A 27,660-nucleotide genomic window follows, 5' to 3' on the forward strand; every position below is an offset into this window, starting at 1 on the left:
ACTTCACTCTTGCACTCGCGCGCCGGAGCACGCCGCTAGTGACAGTGACAGTAGTGACAAACTCTTGACAGTGACGTTGGGATTTTTTTCTACGGATTTGGATGGATTTTAAGCACTGAAACGTGAGTAAAGTGTTTCATTATTTAGTGTTGTTTGTGAATATGCTAAAACTATTATTTAAACCTGTTGTGTATGTATTCAACTGTTTATTTATTGTTGCATATAAAATATATTTAAATTTAAATCTTGATCCACAAATTTATTTTGTAAATATGTATTAAATGCACTATTGAGTAATTTATGTTGATTTATAATTTTAACAACAGTTCTATACAACATATTTTTTTAATTTAAACCTCATATGTTTAAGTTAACTTGTTTTGAATATATTTTATTTTTAATTTCAATATGTGTTATTGAGTAATCATTGCTTAAAAATTCATTTTATTGTATTAAAAAAATATTGCTTTTTTATTACATTTAATTAATTAGATTGATTAACATAATTATTTAACGTCATATTCTAATCTATAATTTTAGATAATTGATTTAAATATATTTAATAAATAGATTAAAGATATTGTTTTTCCGGAAAAAGACCAAAATCCAACTTAGCGATCAGATAAATTTCAATGGAATAAAAAATCTTTATTATAGGTTAAATTTACGTTGTTGTTTTTTAAAATAGTTCAGACGTTTCGTTAAAAATGTTTTTCAGCATCATCAGGTGGTGTTTATTTTTTGAGTAGCACTTTTTTTTGTAATTAGACAATGTACGATGACAAAAAGTGCTACTCAACACAAAATACCACTTGATAAAGACTAAACTTCTGGACTATTTAAAAGCAGCAATGTTAAGAAACATCCATAAATATAATTGTTTTAGTGTATAATAATTAACTTAAATGATTAAAGCTATTCTTATTAAAATTAAAACTAAAGCCGCGTATTAAAATTATTGATTTTAAATAACACAAATTGTGCTATGATTGAGTGCTACTAAAAAAGCAAAACAAAAAACACCTGATTTTGGCGAATTATCTGGTACATAATAAACCTATATACACACATTTTGCGATGGCAGAAAAATTGTTTTTCAAAAGTTAAAATAATATAATAAATGGTGATGCTAAAGATAATTTTGGCGAAACTATTTTTTCTAAAAAGTAGAGGAAAGTCCTAAGATATTATTTTCATATACATATTAATCAACATCATATGATGATGCAAAAAACATTTTTGGCGAAACGTGTTGTTTTGTTTTTATATAAAGGTATTAGGTACAGTTTAGTATGACTAACTACCTTTGTTTTTTATATAAAGGTAGTTAGCCGTGTAATATTTTTTTCTATTTATATTTTAATTAAAATGCATATTTTGTTTATATAACGCATATTTTGAATTAGAAAAACAGGAGTTTCTCAAAAAAAAGTTAAAGCATTATAAGGACTATTTTTTTTTTAAAAAGTAGAAAAATTTCTTTAATATTTTTTTTTATATTTATCTTTTAACAAGTATTTAACGCACATTTTGTGATGACTAAAAAGTGTTACTCAAAAAACAAGATAAAACATCATATGATGATGCAAAAATCATTTTTGGCGAAATTGGCCTGGATATTTTTTTAAGTAAAGATAGTGCAAATTTATGTAATATTTTTTCTATATGTACATTAATTAACATATATATAACGCACATTTTGCATTAGCAGAAAAGCTCAAAAAAAAGATAAAACGCTATAAGAAAATGCAAAAAAAATATTTCTTAAAATACAAGATAAAATAATATATGACGATGCTGAAACATTTTTGGCGAAACTTCTTGACTATTTAAGAAAACGAAAATAATTTTTCATACATGTCAACATAATTAACTCATAGATTGTAATATTTTTGGGAGAAAGGGAAGAGAGGGGGGGTGATCATTTTTGTGGCTTTATCCAACGTATTATTCGAATCATTTTGTTTTGATAAGGAGTAACTAGAATGTGATAAAACTAATAATAAAAATTGCGTTTTGTGATCAAAATTAAAATTTCAAAATGGTTCTGTGACTGCCTTTATTTTTTTTATAATAAAAAATTATAGTTATATGTGTTCTATTTTAAGCCTAATTGTTTATTATTGATTTTATTTCACAGATATAAATAAAACTTTGACTAAAAATGGCTTTCGAAGATCGCTGCAGTCCAAATCAAGCCAACAGCCCTGGTCCAGACCCCAATAAAACTCCTCCTTCAGATGCGAGCCACTTAAACCCAAACGATAGACCTCTGAAACCCTACACTTGCAACACAATAACCAAACACGAAAGGTCCTCTTCGCCTATAGACGGCATGACTTTGAAAAAAGCTTCGATCTCTAGTCCTATCGAAGAATACAAAAACAACCAAATCTTCTACAATCCTTACTACGTCGGGTACTACAACATTTACGATCCTTTGAACCAGTACTTGACCCAAAAAGCGCCGTTGCAAGAGGCGAGGCAAAGTCCGCCGCAGAGGGAAGAGAGACCCGTAGATCTGAACTTCTCTATATCGAACATCCTGCGTCCGGAATTCGGCCTGACCGCCATCAAGAAGACGACCAACAAAAAAGAGGGTCCCAGATCGGGAGGTCCAACCCAGAGCATTCTGTACAAGCCGTACGAGTTGGCCAAGTCGGAGTCCAAAATAGACAGGGTGCAAAAAATCGATTCGCCTACCAACTCCAAGTATGCGCCTTTGGGAAGGCTGACCCGCACTGTCGCGTCGATTCCGCAAACCAAAAAGGAAGACTTCCATCCGAGGGTGTCCAGAGAGGAATTCGGCTTTTCTAAAGCGGACACGGCTCAGAAGAGACCCGATTCTGCGAACTCTTCGATCTCAACGGCTTCTTCTTCGGTTTCGTCTCAAGGAGTGGCCCAAGGGGTCGGAGGATACGCGACTGGATCCGACGAGGGCTCGACTAAATCATTGCCGTCTACTGCTAGCAAGTCTGGAGATCAACAATGGCCAGCCTGGGTGTTTTGCACTCGGTACAGCGATAGACCTAGCTCAGGTGAGTCATTAGAATAAACAATATAATACATAGGTATATAAATATAATTTACACATTTATTAAATCAATGTGGAGAAAATACAGTTAACTAAACTACAATTTTTAAGGGGAACTCAATTATAAATCTAAATCTCTATTCAATTACATAAATATGTAAGTGATTTTTATAGGCAATAAATTAAAAGGTCAGTAATCTTTTAATTAACGGTCAGTAAAGCTTTGATTACGGTTATTAAAACGTCAAAGCGACAATTATAATGTTCATATTATATTATTCGAAGTATTATGTGCGATTTTTGTATAGGTTCAAATAATTTATATTATTTTTTTTAAGCTAATTCATAATAATCGTTTTTTTAAAAACTAACATTTAGTCAAAATATAATTAATCATTTAATTTTAAAATATAAAATTTAGTTTAAAAATTTACCAGTTTTATTATACTACTGACTTTCTAATTAAAATACTGACTGATTCAATATGTTCTATCAAAATTGAAAGAAGTCTGTTAATATTTTTAATAAATTAACAAAATCCAGCAAAAACAATTTCAATGAAATTAAAATTTTTCTTTATTAGTTTTGCAATAAAGAAGCAATTTTCCGATTTTTTTGGGTAAAAATGGAATTAATTATAAAATTAATTGTGATTTTTAGTAATTTATTAATTGACCATTTAGAAAAAGTAAGTACCGATTATTCAAATTAAAATATAAATCTTACAAAAATATAAGCAGTCCTTTTTTATATATTTTCATTATGTTCTCTAAATTTTAGTACGAAAATTTTAGTAAAAAAATAAACGTCACTTATTCAATAAATGTTTAGGATTTTAACAATGACCGAAAAATTGGCCGCGCAGTGAAATTTTTTTGGATGTGAAAATATAAATTTGGGTAAAACCCACTTGTTGTGAAATGCCATTTTAAGTTATTTAAAGCATTAAACCGTTAAATAATCAATCATTTATTAAAACTAAATCTCTTACAGTTGAATACAATTTATTACAAAATAAAACCAATAAAAATGATTTATATTTTCAATAAATTTGTATAAAGGTAATAATAATATGCAGTATATAATATAGCCGCGCAGTGAAAAATTTCTAAATTTAAATATTGGAATATTTTGCAATAAAATAATATTCTCTATAATTTCACGTAATTTTGAGAATTAAGCCGTTCAAAAAATAGCCATGTAATGAATTACTAAAATCATTAAAAATAATTGCTAATGAATTACACATCATTTTTTCAATGAATATAGCCAAGAATAATCTGTAGGGAAAAAATTGTCCGCGCAGAGAAATTTTTTTTAATGAAATTTTTTTAATTTAAATACAAGAAACTTTTCAATACCTTGAAATGAAATTTTAAATATCTTATTCATAAATTGCCATTTTAAGTAACGGTAAACGTTAAATCGTTTAACAACTCACTATTTATAAAAACTACTAATCTTTTATACAAATTACTGACCAAAAAAAATATTTACTGACCATTTATGAACTTCTAACCATTATAGAGATATTAATTAATTGCATTTAAAGTAATTTTTAGAACTGACAATTTTAAAGATATCAATCTTTGAAGATATAAAACATCATTTTTTCAATGAATTTGTGTAAATTTATTCGTAATACGTATAGGAAAATAGACCGCGCAGTAAAAAAATTTTGGATTGAAAATTTTACCAAAATTTTTCATTACTTATTTCACTCGTGAATCACATTTTAAGTAATTTAAAACATTTAACCGTTTTCTGAATTTCATAAAAAAATCACTAACCATATTTACATCTCCAAATTTTTTACTTAAACTTAATAATATTTTTAAGGAACCATAAAAATCAATTGAAAAAAAATCAAAAACAATTGCAAAGATCTTTAATATAAATTTCATCATAAAATTGTAGCAAGTTAGAAATAATATATGGAAGGAAAGTTGACCGCGTAGGGAAACTTTTTTGAATGTTTTTTTTAACCCAAATTTTTTTATTCTTTTTAAATAAAATTGGATATATCTTAACCATGAATTAATATTTTATTTAACGGCACATAATAAACACAAAATTAAAAAAATAATATATAGGAAAATACAAAAAATATTGAATAATTAAATTAAAAATATTCATTTTTGCTATATTAAAATTAAAGTTGATTGCTGAACCTGCAATTTATATATCTTATGTTTTAGTTTATGAGATAATAACATTATTGAAGCAAGGTTTAAGAAATGATTAACTGTTTAGTAATACCAGCTCATTAAAATTTTGTATTTATATGTTAATTAATTATTTTATAGGAATTTTTTCTTATTCGGATGATTTTTATTGAAAAAAAAATTTTTAGATTTAAGAAATAGTTGAAATTATTGTAGATTATATTATTTATTATATACTCATAATATTAAAATAATGATTTTATCTGTCGTCGATGACGTAGACCTGTCATTATCTATCAATAAAAAGTTAGTTTAAGTATTTCAATATATTTTGAATATCTGTCTTGATTAAATAAATAAATTTTAGAAAAACGTAGTTAAACTTGGTACTAACTATGCTTCTCTAATTGTATCATAAAATCAAAATAATATACGATTACCGGTATTTTAAAATTAGTTTTCCATCATAATATTAATAAAATTGAATAGTATACAATAATCGTAAAACTATTTATTTCGCATACTATTTATTGAACATTAAATACTCATTCTCATATAACTTTAAGTAGACACTAATTGCAATGCACATAAGGTGCTAAATTTAATTAAATTGATTAATTTCTAGTTGTTAACAATGGTTAATTTTTATTTATACCATCGACTAAACGATAAACCTAACATGCATAATACACAATAACCGTTGTAATTAAGCCTCGAATCCCATAATTGTACGCATATACACGAGCAAAGTGCATGCGCACATACACATACGTTATAAAACATGTGTAACGGTATTTTTTTGTGGTTTGGTTACGTAAAAAACGCGTAATTACAGTTAGGAAATGGATAATTTCACCGACGATTCATATAATAACATTTGTTCTGCGGTCGGACATGAATTCGCAGGTGGTAATTCATGTACTTTACAATCGCATGATTAATATTCAATTATATGTACATAAACGTGATTACGTTTATTTTTTTCCGTGTTTAATATCTCAATTTGATTGGAAATTGTACGTGTGTACACGATTTACGTAGACGGTGACGGATTCCGTCGTGTATTTTTTTTAAGATACTGTTTGTTTGTTGTTTGATCAAATGTTGCGAAAATGTTAATCGAATAAGAAGTAATAGCAATAGGAATCGATACAGGCATTGGGTACATGAATGTTGATTGATGAACCGTTATTGGCAAATAATGATCTATTGTTGTGCTGGACGAAAATTAAGGAGAAAGTATTTCGTCAGATTGTCCGTTGAAATTTTGAGCAACATCTATTCGGTTGCTTAGAAAATAATTTTGGTTCATGCCCTTCTAATTTAAATATATTATTAACAGTAAATATTTAACTTATATAATAATTATGATAGTAGTGTAGAATTAGTTGAAACAATATTTCATATTATGGCTTAGTTAGTCCAATGCGTTACAAATAGGGTTCTCAATTATTCGTAATTTTAACACTTTGAATATTGAATAAAAATGGATAAAGTATTCGAATATATTTATAAATTTCTACTAGGTTTTTACCAATTGGTGCAAAAAATCAAATAATGCAATTATTTGTATAACATACTTTTTTTATCAGGGATGTCAGTTTTAACTTTTTTAAATCATCAAAATTAAGATCAGCTGCGATTGAATTAACTTAGCAAAATTGATAAAACATTTTATATACATATTTTTACCGAGTTTATTGTACATACAATAGTTAATAATGATCGGAATGAATTAGATATACATTTGCGTTTATTTTGTACGAATTTAATTAATATAAAATAAATAACTAGAAATATGTTAATCGCAATCGAATTATTAAACTGATTAAAATAAAATCTTTACGTATTAAAACAACAAATACAAAAATGTAGCACTAACATTAAATATAGTATTTGCGACGCACACCTGTTTTTGAGATAAGCGTTAAACGATAATAAAGGATATGCCTTTCCAACATTTTGTTTTGCGAATTTCTATTCTATTGATATACTATTGCTATTAACAAATGTTTTTCGAATGTGTAAAAGCATTTTTTTTTGTTAATAAGAAGCGACTCGTCTCGCATTTCGTAACAAAATAAAGTCGCTTTAATGATCATCGATTTTGGAGCGGCACTAGTCGCTCGGGTATATTGAGAGAAAAGACGACTACCTGTCTTGCTCAAGTATACTAATTGTTTCATTCTATTTTTTTTTTCAAATTTTATTCACGAATATTTAATCAATTATTGAATATATCGAGCGAATAATTCTAATAATCGAATAATCAAATGTATTAATATTTAATTGAAAAATACAATTAAACGATCAAATAAATTATTTAATGTTGGGTTTTGGTTTGAACATGTTTGCCTTTAGTTAAATAAGTTAAATTCAATGTGAAGCGTAACTTACAACTTTTTTTAAGCGAAATTCATGAGAGTAGTGGTGGTCTATAGTTTTATAATTTTTATTTTAGTTTTGGTTCGGAAACATTAAAAAAATATTTTTGTCGTTTTATAATATTTAATCAAAGTTAATATTTATTAACTTTGATTAAATATTTTTGAATATCTCAATCAACTTTTTTATATTTTTTTTAATAAAAATAATGCAAATATATGTTTAGTTTACTAGCCCCTATCAGTGAAATTATATTTTGACTAGTAGAAATATATCTTGCATAAGCCATTCAGATTGTAAACGAGCTTGCCAAGCACAACGATGCTTTCGACGATAGCTACGAGGAGCTGTAAAAAATATTTGGGATTTCATTGTATTATTTTTGATTGTTTAATGGTCGTCATGTCGCATTGGGAAAACTTTTCAATCATGATGATCAGATTTTTAATAAAAAATGAAATATAAAAATATCTACTTGTGAAAATCTATTCTGATATGTGAAAATATGTATTACCAGTGAAAATATATATTCACTGGTAATACATATTTAGCATAAAATACAGTAGGTAGGATATGTAGTAGCTCTAATTTAAACAAGAGTACAATACCTATCATTATTTTTATGCTAAATCTCAGCTGGGCTTGTTGCATTAATTGCTATATTAATAATCCAGGTTTTTCGTTGATTATAATTAGGTATTTTTAAGTAGAAAATGTATTATTTTTTTTAAATAAAAATCAGTATGTTTTTGTAATTTTAATGATGTATTATATATAATTTACTGATAATATTTATCGATTAGTTTTTTTATAGTGACATACATACATACATCTTTATAATATATTTTTGTCTTAAAGATGGATTCATTTTATTTATATTTATAGTTGATTGTACTCTTCTGAAACAGAGGTTCTATACATTTTTTGTTTTATGGACCCCTATGCCAATAAAATAAATATGAAAGCACATATCAATGTGAAGTCTGCTATTGTTTATCCTGACTAAGAATATTAAATTGTTATGTAGTATTTAACACTTATGTGCTAATAAATATCTGATTTATTGCAAGCTTATATTTTCATTGTTACAAGTGTTGAAAATAACTATCAGCATAAATAGCATAAAATCCTGAAGCTTGGAGTTAAACTCCAATTCAATTAAGTTTTTTGTCCTGAGGTCAATGAGTTAAGCATATTTTATACATTATATTAAAAAACAACAAGAACTTCTTAAAACATTGTGAATTTGCTATGTTGTACTTTACACTATTCCTTCCATATTTATAGCTTATTTAAAAAGCTTGTAAAATTGCAATGGCTTCCATAAAAAAATAAATCACGATTTTGAATGGGATCATTTATCTCCTTCATATTTTAAAAAATATCTGCTAAGTATAATACCCATATATAATATTTTTCTCTTAACGTTTCTTTCTTCCAAAAAAAATGAAACCAATTCCCTTAGTTTTAACATGGCTCTTGAAAGTAAGCGTGCTTTTTTGTGATAAAGAAGCTCTTCATATTCTGCTTTATTGCTTCAGACAACTACTTTAAAGTTGATAACTTCTACGGCTCATAATACATTTCTTTCTAAATTGAGTTTTAATTGGCAATATTATAATCGAATCACTGAAACACATCTTTAAACTTCAGTATTTAGTTTGTTATTTCGTTGTCAAGATGATTCCTTGCATTATTTTCTTGAATAAATGCGCAATCACTAAAATATACAATTTTTTCATAACATAAATCAAATACAATGATATTTATTGTGAAATATTCCGTAGAGATTTGACTAAATTTGTACGTGTATGTTACACGTTACAACACAATCTAATTACAACAAAGGATTGCGTGCCCGAACAAAGACCACAACAACAACGGTTGAATTAAATTTGTTGTGCAGATGTCATAAATTGACCAATTACTCGACTTCCGAAGAAAGCTCGCAAACACAAACCATCGTAGGTCGAATCGCACACATACTAACATACGATGCACTCGCGTAATGATTGTGAAAAAGGATAGTCGAGTGATTCACTCGTCGGAGAGGTTGATCCGAAACCGGTTTCGAATTAAATACCCTCCACTTAAGCAGCTGATGTTGACTTGACATATCTATCTTGGCTCAACTAGCCGTTTCCCATATAAGTTAGAATGACGAGTGCTCATACTATACTGGATACTTATGTATATGGCGAAACACTTTTGCACAAAATGGCAAAACGGATTGCCTTCGCTGAATCTCAATGTACACATTTACGTGAAATTATTGGATTTACAAAGTTGCCAGTGGATGCAGTGGAAATTTATTGCCTATATAGAACGAAATCGATTGTGGGCGGAACCCTCTTTCGATTTTATTACTTTCAATTTAATTTTCATTATGCAACATCGCAGGTATGATAAAATAAAATCTTTGCTTTAAATCGTTTCACAGAAAAATTCACATGGCTTTTGAAATATGAAAGGCATACTTATCTTATACACATTATAAGTTCATAACCGAAAGATCGAAGTTAAATAGCAGGGTAGTTGTCTCAGCCCGTTCCTCTTCATTTTATTTCTCATAATTATTTATTACGGTCTTAAACCAATTGTAATTTAGTTTGTATAAAAGTACAACATTTGTATAATTATTTTATTAACACGCAAAACGTGAACAATGTAACTGTATTAAACGAAGAAAAAACGTAAAACATTAGGATATACATCTAGGCTCCAAGCTTAAATTAAAAACAAAGGCTTATACGGCTTACTGACACAGCGGTCCTTAAACCGATAATTAACAAAAAAAAACAAATTAGCAGTAAATAATAAAATTATACTGTATAAAAAACTAATTAGGCCCGTAATAACCTATGCTTGCTCGGAATGGAGTAACACCTGTAATTATATTTTCCTTGATTATTAGCTCATTTTCATTAAAAATAATATATAACGCACGCTCAATAAAATATAATATTCACAAGTAAAGAATATTGCCAGAAACAAACCGATAAATACTAAGAAAGAAATTTAAATATACTCCTAAAATACCAAAGTAAATCTTGCTTTTAAGAAATTCTTTAATTTATCTTATATTTTATTTTATTTAAATTAAATTAAGACTATCATTACATAGCAAGTTACCTCAATGCGTCACGATGGTTGAAAACAATACATTGTAATATTTCAATATACAAAAAAATATATATTTTAAATAATACAACAATTACAAAAATCATAAAATATTAAAATAAATGATACGAATCGGACCAGCTCCTCGTTGTTTTAATTTATTTTGGTAAATTCTACTTAATTTCAATGAATGTATATTATTAAACTCATAATCTTGTATTAAACGTTTATATTTACAATATAAAAAAATGCAATATAAGCTAGTTTAAAAAAAATTATATATTAAGCCGTGTAGCGTAATTAAAAGGAACAATTTAATAGTTTTTTTAAAATTTATTTATACAATGAGTTAAATAATATATTTTTAATATAATATCAATTTGCTTGGTTATAGTGTATAGGCACAGTTTATAATAAATTCGAACGATCGTGAGTTTTATTGTTATTAATTAATACAACTATAATTATCATCGTTTTAATTACTATTATTGTTTTGTAAAATTAAGTATTTTTAAGTGCATTTCTTACGGACTTAATTTGTCGAACTACAATTAAAAGTAGCTACTAAAATTTTATGGTTATAATAATAATGAGCAATACATGCATGAGAAAATTTTATTACTCGAATAGTAAAACTTTTCACATAAGTACAACAATTTATACGCAGTCGTAAAAAATATGGTTGGTGTTTAAATTAATTTAATTTCTTTGAGCAGTATTTTTATTATGTAAAAGTAGCGATCGTTAGAGATGGCATGCGAGCCAACGATTTCGCGAATAGAAAATAAAAAATATTTTAGAACAATATAAAACTTACATTAACAGCAATCTGCAACATATACAGATACTTGAATTTTGCTGAGCCAGACGGAATGATTTTTTAATGGTGTAACCCACCATTTTGTAAACTGCTTATGTTTGATATTTTGTATATTAAAAACTAGATGCTCGGTTTTCAAAGTATAATTTTACATATAAATTAGATTAATAATTCTTACTGGCAAAAAAATACGCTTCGTGTATTTTTTTATTATATTACTTTAAAAAATCTACGTTTTAATGTATAGCAAAAAATATAGGTTTAAATAAATTATATTTATAGCATGTTTCATTATATATGAAAATAAATGTTTCAAGTATCATATAAACACACCTAAGTGATTTTCAAGTATCATATATGCATACCTAAGTGATTTTTTATTCTACGGTACATATCAAGCAAAAATATATGGCAAATATTTTAATGTGCCTAAGAAAAGTTGGGTGGCACTCAAAGGAATAATGATAATATTGCTGATCTTACAGATTTTATAAGTATTTTAATATAGAGACAGATTATTTGGTTGTGAAGAACTTGTGTATTATATTCAAGTAGTCAGTCCTATAATTATAAATCCCATTATCAAATGTTCATTTGATGTCATTACTGTCCATCTCTAGCCTTATCGATAAGCAATCTCACGCTGAAAGCGAATCTTGTGCCATCTTGAAGTTTCAGAGATTCAGTGGCGAACTAGCATCACTAATCTCTTTTCATCCGGCCGGATGCCGCGTTTATCCTGGTAGGCGATCGTCCAATTAACTTTTATTGCCGTCGATTCCTATGATGAAAGGTGGTCACAACAACAATAAAAGTCTCGAGACGAAAGCCGACTTTCCTCGTGACTTATTATAAACGTTCTGATTTACGAGCCGGGGCCATTACGGAAATAAATCCCGGCACGCTGAAAGATTTACACGCGGCGTCAATTATACTTTTACTCCACCATACTATACCTAGGTACGGGCAACTAATACGCGTCACTCGTCAAAAGCTCGCAATGTACCGCCTTTAATTAATTTCGCTCGTTAAAAACACCGCGGATCGATTAACGCGCGCGTAACTTTGGGAAGCGCTGCTGGGGATCGATGACGGACTGCGCATAATGCGTATTTAACTATCTCCAATTGGAGAACATAAACCTAAGGCAACTTAGTGATTAAGGTATATAGAGTTTGTTTATATGATTTTAATCATATACATATACATATTTTGTATAGTGAATGTATGGGAGCTCTTTGTAATTATCTGTATTACATATGCTACAACCCTCCTACTATCACTTTTTAAAACTTTTCGCATCTCAATTGATTGTATTAACACGTCAACATACAACTAGCACGCACATCCAATAAACGTCAAAGTAAGGACCTTAGTTTTCTAGCCAAGCTTTTTCATGATTATTTCACCCTACACTCAAACTTCAATATAATTAAAAACAAATATTTAGTAGGTTTTATCATTTCTTCTTTGTATTGTATATTATTAAATTAAAAATGGCCCTCTATTCGTAAGGTTGATTATTTTTAGCTAAAGGTTTTTTAATTTCGGAAACAATTCGTGATCATGGCCGGAAAATTTCGGCCGAAATATAGAATACAAGTAAGTGGTTGTGGTAATGTGGTTGAATGCGTTTTCGCGGAGAAATATTTGGTTAATATTTCTAGGAGTCGGATTACTCCGCGTACTTTTTTGATTCCGTGTGGAATCATGAAAGTACGAGTAAGATCTGAACAACCACATGCTGGGCTTTGCCCACACCGGATGTTCATATTCTCAATTTTCCCCTGAGGATGGCTGGGCGAATCTGGCCGAAACGTAGGGACCATGATTCCACACGGAATCAAAAAAGTACGCGGAGTAATCCGACTCCTAGAAATATTAACCATATATATATATATATATATATATATATATATATATATATATATATATATATATATATATATATATATATATATATATATATATATATATATATATATATATATATATATATATATATACATGTATATATATGAAAAAAATTATTTACGTGTTTTTTTTCGCGTTCATCTTGTTTTTTTGAACGAGTCTCTATATTTCGCCGAAGATTGTCTCAGCATCATCAGGAGTCCACATTTTTTAGAGTACAATTTTTTTACAATGCGCAGGGAAGGTTGTTTTTTTGAATAAAATAAAAAAATGTGAAAACTCCTGAGGATGCTGGGACAATCTCCGGCGAAATATAGAGGAACTTATTCAAAAAACAACGTAAATAAATTATTTTTTAAATATATTGCTGCGTAAAAATAAAAACAATTTAATAATATTAATATATATGTATATATATATATATATATATATATATACATATATTATATATATATATATATATATATATATATATATATATATATATATATATATATATATATATATATATATATATATAAATCTCGGGATTCATCGCGATTTATGCTTACTTGTACTTAAGCATAAATCGCGATGAATCCCGAGATTTAAAAAATAATTATAACCGCGAAAATCTAAAAATCCATATATATATATATATATATATATATATATATATATATATATATATATATATATATATATATATATATATATATATATATAAATAAAATGAGCTATATATAAAATAATTGTTCCACAAATCTAATTATCTGTGCATTACTGTAGAAGTGAGCATTCATTGGTCGGAACAGTGAGCACCCCATGAATAACATTCTTTTCACAAAAAATCTTACATAAATATGAAACAAAGTATTTATGCATGAATGCTTTGAAAATAAAAAGGCATAAATCTCTTAAAATAATTCCTTTTTAAATCACACTTTTTTAACAGAAAACGATAACAAGCGTTGCTAGATATGAAATTATATATTTCCATTAACATGGAAATTGTTAATAAAATATTTTAATGAAAAAATTAAAAATTAATGTTCTTAAGTGTAAACATATAGAAAAACTACAAAATTCGCAGCAGTAGATTACTGTTTAATAAATAGATTTATAAAATTCTACTTTAATTTCATTCTATAAATTTTACAAATGCATAAAAATAAAATAAATTTTTGCAGAAAAATATAGTTTTCATTACAATCTTTACCACCTATGAAATTGCTCAATAAAAATTCTACAGTAATAAATATTTTCAATATTAAACTTGACTGACCGTTTATTAAAAAGTTACTGACCATATATTGATTAGATCACTGTCTATTCTTTATAAAGATCACTTCATTTGTTGTTATTGTTATTTTATTACAGACATATGTATTTTTAAATAGTTTATAAAAAAGACATAAAATTAAAGCCAATATCAAATCACTTGAAAATAAGGAATTAAAAAAATAGCTTTATGTCTAAATTCTGTATTTTATCATTAGATAAAAAGGCGATATAACTTTCACAATATTTTTATACTATACAATAATAATGAAGCTTTAACCTCTTTTTATATAATTCATTCTCACTGTAATTACCTGATACTCGTTTAATTATCATCCATTCAAATCAAAAGTGTGTGTTTTTGACTCGGGTGCATAAGAGTGTTTTTGCTCGTTAACGACGAAATTATCAATTTACAATTAAACGAAAATTTTCCCGTCTGCTAACAATGGTGCGTTGATGCATAATGTATGCACATAAATCGAATACATCATCGGTTCGTTTTAACGAACGTGTGTGGCTCGCGCTAGAGCCGGCGATAGATTTACACGTCGTTTTTGCGTCGACGCTGACAGACGCCCGCTATAGAATGGCCCATAAATCAACATCGCTTTTACATACGAATTAATGAGCATTATTTATGAACCGTTAATAGACGCTTTTGGCGCGTGCAATCGGCCCCACACACGTTCGACACCGGATCAAATATTTGGTAAAAATAAACTCAATACCTAGAAAGGCAATGTAAATATTTTTAATAATTTGAATATAGTAGAAAAACATTCCAAACCTTCCAAGATTTTGAAATATTCCTCAAAATAAAACATTTCATATGTTTCAAAAACTTTGTTCTGATATTTAATGCAATGAATAGTAGTCGTGTAAATTTCAAAATATTTTGCACTGTAAATGATGAAGTTTTAGCCGCGTAGCGAAAAAATTTCAAGCGCAAAATTTTTCTTTTATTTAAATTCCATGCACATTTTAAAAGTCAACCTTTGACCTTTACGCTCGGCGCGTGCGTGGTGAACAGTCACTGTAGTCGGCGGTACAAAAAGTGGTTTTTGCTAGGCGCGCAACTTAATTGAGGGTTCGAGTCCGGAGGCCGGACGCGGCCGGTCTCTGTTTGCCGAACAAACAGGTAAATTGCATACAATTACGGAAAATGGTTTCATTTTCAATGCACCGCAGCGTGACTGCATTATTTGTGTCATTCTACCATTCACGATGCGTTTAATACATCCAATACGGAACATTTCTCGAACCGAATCGCAACAGCTACTACTCAATCTTATTGCATGACCCTCGCGAAGGCGATTGAATCGTTCGATAATCGCAAATTGCTCCAATTATGACACCGTCGCGTTACTTTTTAATCATATCCACGTCTGGTTTATGATTACTTTTATATCTTACGGTAAGTGTGAATATGATCAGTTGATCCCAACCATAGTAACGATAGATTACTATTAAAACTTAATGCGTCACGATGGTCGAAAACAATACATTGTATTATTTAATTTAAATAAATAAATAAATGTATTATAAAAAGTCATATAATATACACTAAATAATTAAGCGTTACCACTGCGACGGCGCGATTTTATTGCTTTTGACGTAGATTTTTGACTGCTGAGAAATGATAATTGTTTTTTGCGCTCTCCTTTTGGTCAAAATTCGGTTTAGATGTATTTTTTAGAAGTCGTACCTATATTGATTTAAATATTTTTTTGTATTTTAATACTATTTTATTATTTTTTTATTATTTTTTATAATGTATTATTTAAATTACATATTTTTTGTGTATTGTAATAATGCAATATATTGTTTTCGACTATCGTGACGCATTGGGGTAGCCTGTTAGGTCACTTAATATTTATTTAATTTAAATAAATAAATAAATCAATTATAACAAAGTCATACAATATACACTGCGTCAGCGACGACGCGATTTTATTGCTTTTGATGTGGATTTTTGAGTTCTCAGAAGAAATAATTATTTTTACGGTCTCTTATTGGTCAAAATTCGGTTTAACTGTATTTTTGGAAATCGTACCATAGTCATTTAAATATTTTTTTTCATATTTTAATAATATTTCATTGTCAACTATTTCCTAATGCATTATTATTCTGCTATTAATAAACTTTATTATTTTATCTTTCATCAGAGATTGAATTATATTATCTATAAGTATAAGCGCTGATTTTAAATTTGTCATTCATTTTTTATTAGCACGTGCAGCTTTTTTCTCACTCATTTTATATAATTAGAAATATCAGTTTGCAGTGCATTTAAAAAAATAATGGTATATCATCATTTGAGTTACTTTAAAATAAATTCTTGAAATATACATTGTGCTAATAATGATTTGCGATTATTTTTTACATCCCCTGAAATTCAGTTCAAAATCTTTGTTTGATTTTTTATGTATGAAACTAGATTATTTTGATTATGTAAAACATAGTAAATCCCCGATACTTCTTTCACACGAATGAAGCCATTTCACCTTCGTGTGTTTGCGAAACGCTCAAGAGTCAAACAAACAAAGCCGTGTTTGCTCGTCTGGTCGATTTCGTCAATAAATGATTGTAAAACGGTCGATGCTAAATAATGACATCTACAAATTGGCTATAGACGAGCGGCACACCATTTCGTCATTTGTCTGTATGTGCATGTGGGCCGCAAATGGGCCACGTCCGCATGCGACGATTGTGTTTGGGACATTATCGGACCATTGTCGTCCGATTATTAATTCAAAGGGTTGGAAACTATAGATGTCGAATTGCAGAGCTTCGCAAAGTGTGGGGAATTATACATTTTATTACACCGCTAAGGGTTAAAACGCCTTCTGATTCTTGTTTAATTATAGGTCATTGTGACTAAAAAACAATAAAACATTAACTGTCGGCATCGTAGTTGCAAGATTCCCACGTTTTGATTAATGGCAAATGTTTGAACAGAATTTCTGGATTAATTAAACTGCTAAAAATAATTACACCCAAGAAACGAATCAATTAATCTAACCCTATATTTACCATTGCATTTTAATATAATTATATATAAGCCACTAGTATTGTAAAGGACATAAAACTAGTAAAATTTATCTCAGATGAAGCTTTAAATAAGAGAACATTTTTATATATCGCATCACGTAAATACAAGTACTACTACTATAATTATTTGGTAATTAATTTTATAAGCGATGGATATAAAATGAGATGTATGTTGATAAAATTTGTGCAAAAATGGAAATCATATTTTGATCGAATGTTGCGATTTTAACAAAAAAAATTATGTTTCACAATCAGTAGTTTTAACAAATGATCACTAATTGTTTAAGAGATGATTTTATTATTAAATGGCAGTTATATTTTCAAAATATAACTGCCATTTAATTTAAAAACGGAACATTTAATATATAATAATTACTGAACATTTTTTAAAAACTACTGGGCATTTATTTAATCTACTGACCGTTTAATAAATTAACTGACCCAATAAATAGAGATTTAGTAACTTAAATCCATTTGGAAATTGATCCTTTTCTGTTTTTCATATTAATTAATCTGTTTTTAAATTAAAACGCATTAAAATTTTGATAAAAGTTGCTACTTAAACTTAAAAAGATAAAATCTGTACTTCTGTACAATTATTTTAAAATAAAAATGAATAATAAATCTTTGTGGCACACTAAAAAATCTATTGTTCAATTTTATGTACTATATTTAACAAAAATATTTTTGAACTATAAAAATATAGAATTTTATGCCTTAAGAACTAATAATTTATTGCCACAAAGATAAGATAGATGTATTATAAAAATATGCATTGATCTTTAATTGACAGTTTTTTTAAATTTCTAATGCACATATAGCACATTTTAATTAAACATATATATTTAATTTATTTTAAACTAACTTTTAGGTTCTATGTTGAATATTTATTTTGTTAAAAAAGTATATTTTTGGTTAATGATTTTTTAACAAAAATATATATTTAACATAGAACCTTAAGGTTAGCTTAAAATAAATTTAATTTATATATTTATTTAATTTAAAAAAAATATGTAAAAAAAATAAAATACTGTCAATTAAAGATCACTATCTATTTTTATTAAACATATATTTTAGCTTTGTGGCAATAAATTAGAATATTATCTAGTTTTCAATGCCTAAGATTTTATATTTTTATAGTTAAATAATAAGCATAAATAAATAAAATGTTTATTTTACTTTGATGATTAAATTTACATACATATTTTTGAAAAGAATATATTTTACTGTTTTCTGTTATTTTATTACAATATAATTAAAATAATGAAAAATAAACATAAACAATTTAATTAGGAAATAAGTTGCAAATTTATTGAAACATAGTGGTAATAAATAATTTTTGAACCACTAAGAAAATGTTATTTTTATAATCAAATATTTTAAATCGCAAAAATAGCGTTATAAAAATCATTCTATTATTTATTATTATTTTATTTTATTAATTTATTTAGCTTAATAGCTAATCTTTACATCTAACAAATTTAGTAAACATATATAAAAATATATAAAAAATACATAACAGAAAGAAAAAATGAAAATATACAATAATAAAGTCTTAATATTATAATTTATTTCTATATGTACGAAGGTGTTTTTTTATTCCATTTATGAAACCCGTTATATTTTTGCTGTTTCGGATTTCTCTTGGAAGACTATTATATAAATCAAAACCTCCGTACATAATTCCCCTAGCCGTACTCGTTTTCTTATACTTAATTTTCTTTAAATTTTCTCTATTTCTAGTATTATATTTATGTACATCTTTATTTCTTATTAAATACTTACTAAAATATTTCTAAGAATAAAAAAAAATTCGCTGCGCGGCTTAACATATCATATCATTTTTTTTAAATAAAAACTTTTATAATAAGCTTATCAATAAGCAACATAATTCTCATACTAATATTATTACTAAAAGCAAAATTCTTCACAGAAAAAGGTGGAGTATAACTATTCTCGTTTTTTTAAGGTTTTAATTTGTCGCCCTTGTGTGACAGTGTAAAACTAATTGTTTTTCCGGGGTGCTAACCAACCCCGTAAGCCGTTTGCAGCATCCTGTCACCCTCTTTGGGTTGTAATGGGGCCGCAAATGGTCCCAGAACAGTCGCAATGATATAAAGCAGGGGTCATCAAGTATTTAATGAAAATATCCGTATTACGTAGTATGTTTCAAAAATAAATTAATTATTTTTGCGTTAGTTACGTTTGATTCTGCGTTGCTAATCGATTTTTACGCGTCAGAGTATTTATAGCGAATGTTTCTGTAGGTAATTTGCTTTTAAATGTATTTAATAAAAAAGTTGTACACTCCTGTTCAAAGCCAAGGGGAGAGTTCCCCGTCGAACGGCGGCCATTATTAACACTGTAATCGCTTAGTAGATTAAACTGAGCCAATCTAACCTCACCGTTAATTCCCTCTGCGGAGCGAAACAAGGGGATGGTGCATCCGCAGCGTTTTATGTTCAGATAATAATAGAATTCCCCCCGGATCCGCCTCTGTGCGAATCACAATGATCCCGTTACGCCCAAACCGCGATATTATTATTATTAATATTGTGAATCTACTGTTGTTATATAACTAAGTGATAATCAGTATTAAACGCCTATGTTGTCTGAAAGTCTGATTGTGGAACGAACAAACATTTAAATAGGTCGATTGTTTTAAGTGGTAACATTGATGTACAAAAAACTTTTCGTCCTCGTCTCCCGCTTTTAACCAATAGTGTGAAAATGAATAAGTGTTATTATATTGTCGGTTTAGTTAGGTTACGTTGCTGAAAAACAAAGGTAAGTCCATTTTTATGTATACCGAGCTATGTGTGATTCGGGGAAACTGCGGTCGTTAAGCCCTTTTAATAACGGCCCACCGGGGATATTCGTAGAAGCCGTCGTTGCCGAGTTACGCGTTTGTGTGTAATTTAACGTTGTTGTTATTGCCGGCCATCTGTTCGCCCAGTCTTGATAAACATTTGATGTGCTCGTTATACCCCACTCGAGATGTACATAGGTACATGGCTACCCCTTCCGAAAAAAAATCGACCAAACCGGTCAGTAATTATGATGACAGTTGTGCGCTAATTTATTCGCCTAATGGCGTATTCACACACGAACCGCAATAAAATAAATAATAATCTGATTTTGGATGAGAATCTAGTTATGCGACTAGAACACATCTCGGTTAATTATTTGTACTACACGAGATCGACTTGTTTCGGCGAGCCATATTTTAAAAAAGTAATTAATTACAGTCGCATTTTTTATCTCTCATCAGATTAACGTCCGTGACATAAACAAAGCAACAAAAAGTTTGAGAAGCGCTAGCACGCGTCTTTTCGCGTTCATAACAATTAAGTTGTATCGCAATAAATTAAATTTTTAATTTAGATAATTAGCCAAGCGAACGAATTAAAAAAAGAGCGGCGTTTGTGTGATTAATTTCGGTAATCGCGACGATCTGGCCGAAACCTTGCGGCGACCGGACGGGGTGTGCCGTACCCCGCTGAGAATTTTCGTGGCGTGCTCCGCGGCTATATTCCGGTTGATTTATCGAGCATATTTGGCCGAAATTCCGACTCTGACATCCATCTAAAGCGAGGTTATTCAAACTTGAATCGATTTTGTTGTTACAATTATTTATTTCAATTATACTCGAGCTACATAACAGCAGTTCCCAAAGTTGCGTCAAAGCTAAGAGTCACGAAAATATATTTAGATAAGTGCCTCATATTTGAGAATGCTATAATATTTTGAACACAATCAGTATATAATTTTATGTGCTCAATTTATGATTCCGATCCGAATGTACTATATATTTTATATGAATTTATCAATATTTATCTTTTCATAACATTTTAAATAGATAATATATATATACAGGCGGCCCTCGACTTTCGCACATAATTGGTTCCTGAAAATGTGTGCGAATGTTGAACGTGCGAAAGTAGAAGGAAGTAAAAAAAAAATTATGTGTATTTTAAAATATTTATTTATCAAGTAAATATAAGATGTTTAAGAGGCGTTTAAGAGACATGTTTAAGTGGGTTAACTGTTTTCCACTATTCTTTTTCTTTTCTTATTATAGTATTTTATAACATGCTATGTCTTTATTGATCGCCTTACGCACTTGAGATATGCGTTCTCCATTGGGATCACAATCTTTCATAATATTTAAAAAATTGTCAAGGTGCGTGAAGGCTTCATTCATATTTTTCATTGTTAAAGAGTTTTCCAAAATAAACCAATCTCATCTACATTAAATATTTGTCTAGAGGAATATTCTCCATCTTCAATAATTTTGGATAATTAGGAAATAAATTCTTTTGCAGCATCTTTATCCGCATCAGCCGATTCTCCAGTAAATTTAATATTATGAAAAGAATACCTCATTTTAAAATTGTAAAACCAACCGTTACTTGCTTGAAAACCATGTTAAAATCTTTTTTTAATCTGTCCTTCCAATCTTTGTGTAAACTAAGAGCTTTTGCTTGAATAATTGAAATACTCAGAGGGACATCTTTTTGATGTTGGTCATCGATCCACGATGACAAAGATTTTCCATTTCATCCATGTTTTTTTTTTTGCTGTGTTTTTTGGAAACATATCCTTAAAGATTGTGGAAATATTATATATATATATATATATATATATATATATATATATATATATATATATATATATATATATATATATATATATATATATATATATATATATATATATATATATATTTAAATTTAAATTTAATTTTTTTTTATGTGTGAAATAGCGAACTGTGCGAAAGTCGAACGTTCGAAAGTCGAGGGCCGCCTGTACAGGCACTTACTTAAAAGTGCGAACCTGGAAACCTAAGAGTGCGTATCGGACATCTAGGCACAGATATTACATTTATATGGACCACCACTGAATATACATTAGGCACTCTATCCAATCTTCAGAAATCGGTTCCTTGTAGACTTCTTTGCATCTTGGGCAGCTCCACATATTTTTCTTAAGTGTTGATTTGCGTTTCTTGAGGTTTGACTTCGCCTTTTTGTTAATTTTGTTAAGGCTAGGGCCAGTGGCGTAACTATGGTGGGGCGGAGGGGGCGGGTCGCCCTGGGCGGCACTTGCTTGGGGGCGGCATATTCGCGATGAGATCGTCCAGTGTGGTTCTTAACCTTGAATGCACTAAAAAATATATAAATCCACAAATAACAAGAGCTTAATAATAACCAATTTATTATTTTAAGAAATGCTGATTGTATGATTCTGCAAAAAATATATGGGGGGGGCGGTAATTTTAAGGATCGCCCTGGGCGGCACATACCCTAACTACGACACTGGCTAGGGCATCCAAATACCCGGTTCTACGGGTATTTTTGAGGAAGAACCGGATACCTGGTTCAGTTCCGGGTAATTTTTGTAAGCTATTAAATAAACTACTTTTATAAGCCGTTAAGAGTCCAATTTTTATTATATTTGTATCTTTGATTAAATATGACGTGATAAATTTAATATAGGCAATAAAGAATTATACAGATTTTCCAAATCTGGACTTCTTTTGCCAGTGGATTCTAAATTTTTAAAATGTATTTTAATGCTATTTTTTAATTGTTGGATTAAAGACTCATTATCACCGTATTCTACATTTTCTACTGTCCTTTTTTTAGTGTATATGAATGCAAGAGGAACATAATCCCCACCCGCACTCATAGCGCATACGACAGTCACGTTTATACTCTCTGCAATGGAGATTTTTTTTAAAAACATTTTTTGCCTTTCGTGGAAAGTACTTCAGGAGGTTTGTTCGGAACTGTTGAGATGCCGGATTCGTCCATGTTATATATGGCGTGTGGTGGAAACTTTGTGAGTAAGTAGTGTTTGATTAAAGCCGATGGCTCTGGTAAGGCTGGTGGCAGTTAGATGTTTCAAAGAAATATTTTTATTCTTTTTTAAAAAACCACTTAGCCAACTTTTGCCAGCCATTTGCGATGCCGCGCCGTATTGAATCGATGAGGAATATTATTTTTTTCCACAAATGGATTTTGTTGTCAGGTCATAGAACATGTTGACTAGAGTTTTTATATGCTTAGAGAGTTTGGCCTCCATCTCCTTGGATAAAGTTAGGTCATATCTGCCAAGCTTTGTGGATGCATTGCGTATTATTCACATTTGAAACAAGTGGTGGCATCTCTGTTAGAATTGGGGAATGTTATGGTGCATTGATTTACACAATCGATTTTGAAAATAATAGCCCATACAATAATAAACGAGCACTCCTTACAGGTTTCAATATGTGAAAGAAATAAAATATAATACATCTAAACTGAATTTTGGTTTTGTATATTAGCTGGTCTTACTCAGCAGCTATAAATATTTTTAATATGAAAAATAATATCAAAGCTACGAAGTTTCCCCCTTTCAGATGTTCACATAGATATTACGCCATGTTTATTAATAAGCCCTCGCATTGTAGTACAGCGGCCATTTTATTGCCGGCCCGACAAAATAAACAGTTAATCAAAGGGCTCGCCCCTATATCGTTGTCGGATTAACCCCGCAACGACTGTAAACAACGACTCGTGCCCCAAAGAGATTTATCCTCGCGGGACGAGGGTGTGTTAGATCTACCCCAAGCGATAACGCGAAAATTATTAGTATGGCCTAATTGAATTAATAGCCGTGAAGTTTCGTAATAAAAATTGTGTTTTTTATTGTTACAGGACCCAGATCCAGGAGGTCTAAAAAGAAGGAGACTACTACCGTTGAAGATAAGAGACCTAGGACTGCTTTTAGTGGGTCGCAGCTAGCTAGACTCAAGGTTTGATTTTTTTTTAATATTTTAAATTATTATAAATAACTTTTTGCTTTAAATTGTGCACTTCTAACTCACAAGTTTTTTGAAGAATATTACAATAGCTAAAGATTTTCGCCATAAAGATAAAATAACTCAATTTATTCAGCGGTGTAGAGAGTGATTCTTTATTGCTGTGATTTTTTTTGAAAAATATTTAAAATTACTATAATTTTGTGCTCTAAATTTGTTTTCTTTTATAATACATAAATTCAAGTTATATTATAATATTTTTATGACGCGATTAATTTTTTGCTATAAAGATAAAATAATTCGATTTATTAAGCGGTATTGTTAGTGAATATTTTTTGTTGTATTTTTTTTAAATATTTAAAATTACAATAAATTACTTTTTTCTATAAATTTTGTAGTTTTGTCATACAAATATATTTAATATAAAAATAATTTCGTTGAATTATTGAATTTTTGCTATAAAGATAAAATAACTAAATTTATTGATTTTTTGCTGATTATTATTAAATTTTTGCACTTCTTTATAAGAAAAAAATCCTTAATATTTACATTTTGATTATGATACATAGTACATATTGATTAAATGCAAAATAATTCAACGTTGAATATTATGTTTGTATAAAATAAATGTAAAATGTACTGATGTAATTAAATTTTAATTCTACTACTATAAATTTATTTAATTGTATTTTTCGATAGTAATAATAACAATTGAAATTTGTTTTTTAAATCAGTGGGCAGTAACTTTCAATTAGAACTGTCAGTAAGTTTGTTATTAATTATAATTGGTCAGGAACCTTTTAATAAATCGTCAATAACTTCCAGATTGCCGTAAAGACAATACAGAAACTATTTTTTTTTATTATATTTATATGATTTTAGTATACAAATATTTTATTGCGGATTCTTAAGGAGCAATTTCATAATATATAAAGTCAAGGTTACTATACCTCTATTAATTAGATCAGTAATCTTATTAATCGGTCAGTAGATTAAATAAATAGCCAGTAGTTTTAATTAATGGTCAGTAATTATTAAAAAGATTGTCTTTTTATATTGAATGTTCTGTTTTTAAATTAAATGGTAGTTGTATTTTGATCGAATGCTTAGCATATTATGGTTCTCTGGTAAAATATCAACATTCGATCAAAATATAACTGCCATTTAATTTAAAAACATAATATTTAATATAAAAAGACAGCCACTTTAATAATTACTGATTTGATAAAACTACTGATTTTCAAACAAGATTACCTTTTCAAATAGAACTATAATTACAATCGTTTTATTCTTTATACTTTAAACATCATAAAATTATTTTGAAGCACAAAAATAAACTTTAAATAAGTTTAAAATATATCAGATATTATACAAAAAAATGAGTATAGTTTATAAATGAAAAATATTAAAAATGGACTATTTAAAAAATATTTTATCTTATTTTGTAGCAATTTTAATTAGGCAAAATAATAAATGTAAAGTGTATTATATATCATATTATATAAAAAAAAAAAAAATTTTTTTTATACTTAATTAAAATAATTAAAGTAAAATTGAAGATTAAAATTACGACTTTTAAATAACGAATATACCGCAATAAATAATATATTAAGATTTTCTATTTCATTAACTCTTAAATAAATACTAATTATTTTGTAACAAAATTACTGATCATTTAATAAAATTACTTATATTGTATCATAAAGCGTATATAAAATATTATTAAACATACTATTGGAGTTATATATGATTCTTTTAAATATAATAATACATTTTTACGGAACAATTTCATATTTAGCAACGCTTTAATTTTTGCTGTTAAAATAGAAATATTACAAAATTAAAATTACAAAAGCAAATTAAAAAAAAATTACGGGAAAAGCTTATTATAGCCAAAATTAAAATCAATCAATATTTTTTTTTGCTAAAGAAAAATTGTAAATAAAATCGACATATAAAAAACATAACTATTGAGATTTTTTAATGCTGCAAACTGTTATCAGCGTTTACGTCAATAAATAAATCGATTTAAGTTGTAGCAAAAATATGGTTAATATAATATAAAATAGTATTTTAAATGCACTAATTTATATAAATATGTAATATACATAGTTTACCTATATTATTATACATTAAGCTCAAAAAATATATTAGATAAATTGATTTCAATGGTTTATATGCAAAATTATGTAGCATATAAATAATAAGATAATAATAACATTGCCTATTTGTTCATTATTTTAATTCAACTTTCAAATGCCACGTAAAGAAATTCGCTAACAAAGTCCTAAAGAAAACATACATAATTTTCAAAAAATCTATCACTAAAAATTTACTATAAAAAATACAAGCTTTCAAATATTATATAGATAGTTTTTTAAGCTTTTTATTAATTTAGTATATAATAAACATTTATATTTAGATTAAAAATTATTAAATATCATCTTAAAAGAGCTAATTAAAAAATATTTATTTATTTTTTATGCATATCAGAAATCTAAATTTTGTCTTTCTTTACAGCAAGAATTTACCGAAAATCGCTACCTAACCGAAAGAAGAAGACAGCAGCTCTCTTCAGAGTTGGGTCTGAACGAAGCCCAGATCAAAATTTGGTTCCAGAACAAGCGAGCCAAGATAAAAAAGACCAGCGGGCAAAAACATCCATTAGCTCTGCAGTTGATGGCGCAGGGTCTTTACAACCACACTACAGCAAGCGGTTCGGAAGACGAAGACGAAATAAACGTAACTTAGTAAATCATATCTCAAAACAAAAAAAAACTTATAGCGTACCTAATCTTTTTTAATTATATAAACCTACTTATGTACAAACTGCGAAATTTTTGGTCCAACCTGTGATTTTTCCAAATGCCGAATTATGTTTATGTATTATATATAACGCTTCGAGATTTTAATACTGTATATAATGTTGTATATTTATTTACGTAATACGCTCATACATGTCAGACTATTCGTGAGCCATCAATTTCGCGCAAACACAACTCTGTAAATAAACACATAAATTATTTATTATTTAGTAAATATTGAATTATGTATTGTACAAACGTAAATTATGAGGCAATAAAAATGATTGACTATTACTTTA

The 27,660-nt window shown here is 28.2% G+C and overlaps 1 protein-coding gene across 1 annotated transcript; it reads left to right on the forward strand.

The window, feature by feature from the left end:
- Window positions 1-27,660, forward strand: LOC148228992 (segmentation polarity homeobox protein engrailed-like). The gene is made up of 4 exons (XM_088200167.1): window positions 1-122; window positions 2,141-3,038; window positions 24,454-24,551; window positions 27,078-27,660. Exons 2-4 carry the CDS (start codon window positions 2,165-2,167, stop codon window positions 27,306-27,308), a joined length of 1,203 nt encoding a protein of 400 aa, XP_088056293.1. The 5' UTR covers window positions 1-122; window positions 2,141-2,164; the 3' UTR covers window positions 27,309-27,660.

This window comes from Plectrocnemia conspersa, unplaced genomic scaffold (genome assembly GCF_051122295.1).
Source record: "Plectrocnemia conspersa isolate PC_06_02 unplaced genomic scaffold, ASM5112229v1 ptg000012l, whole genome shotgun sequence".
NCBI lineage: Eukaryota > Metazoa > Arthropoda > Insecta > Trichoptera > Polycentropodidae > Plectrocnemia > Plectrocnemia conspersa.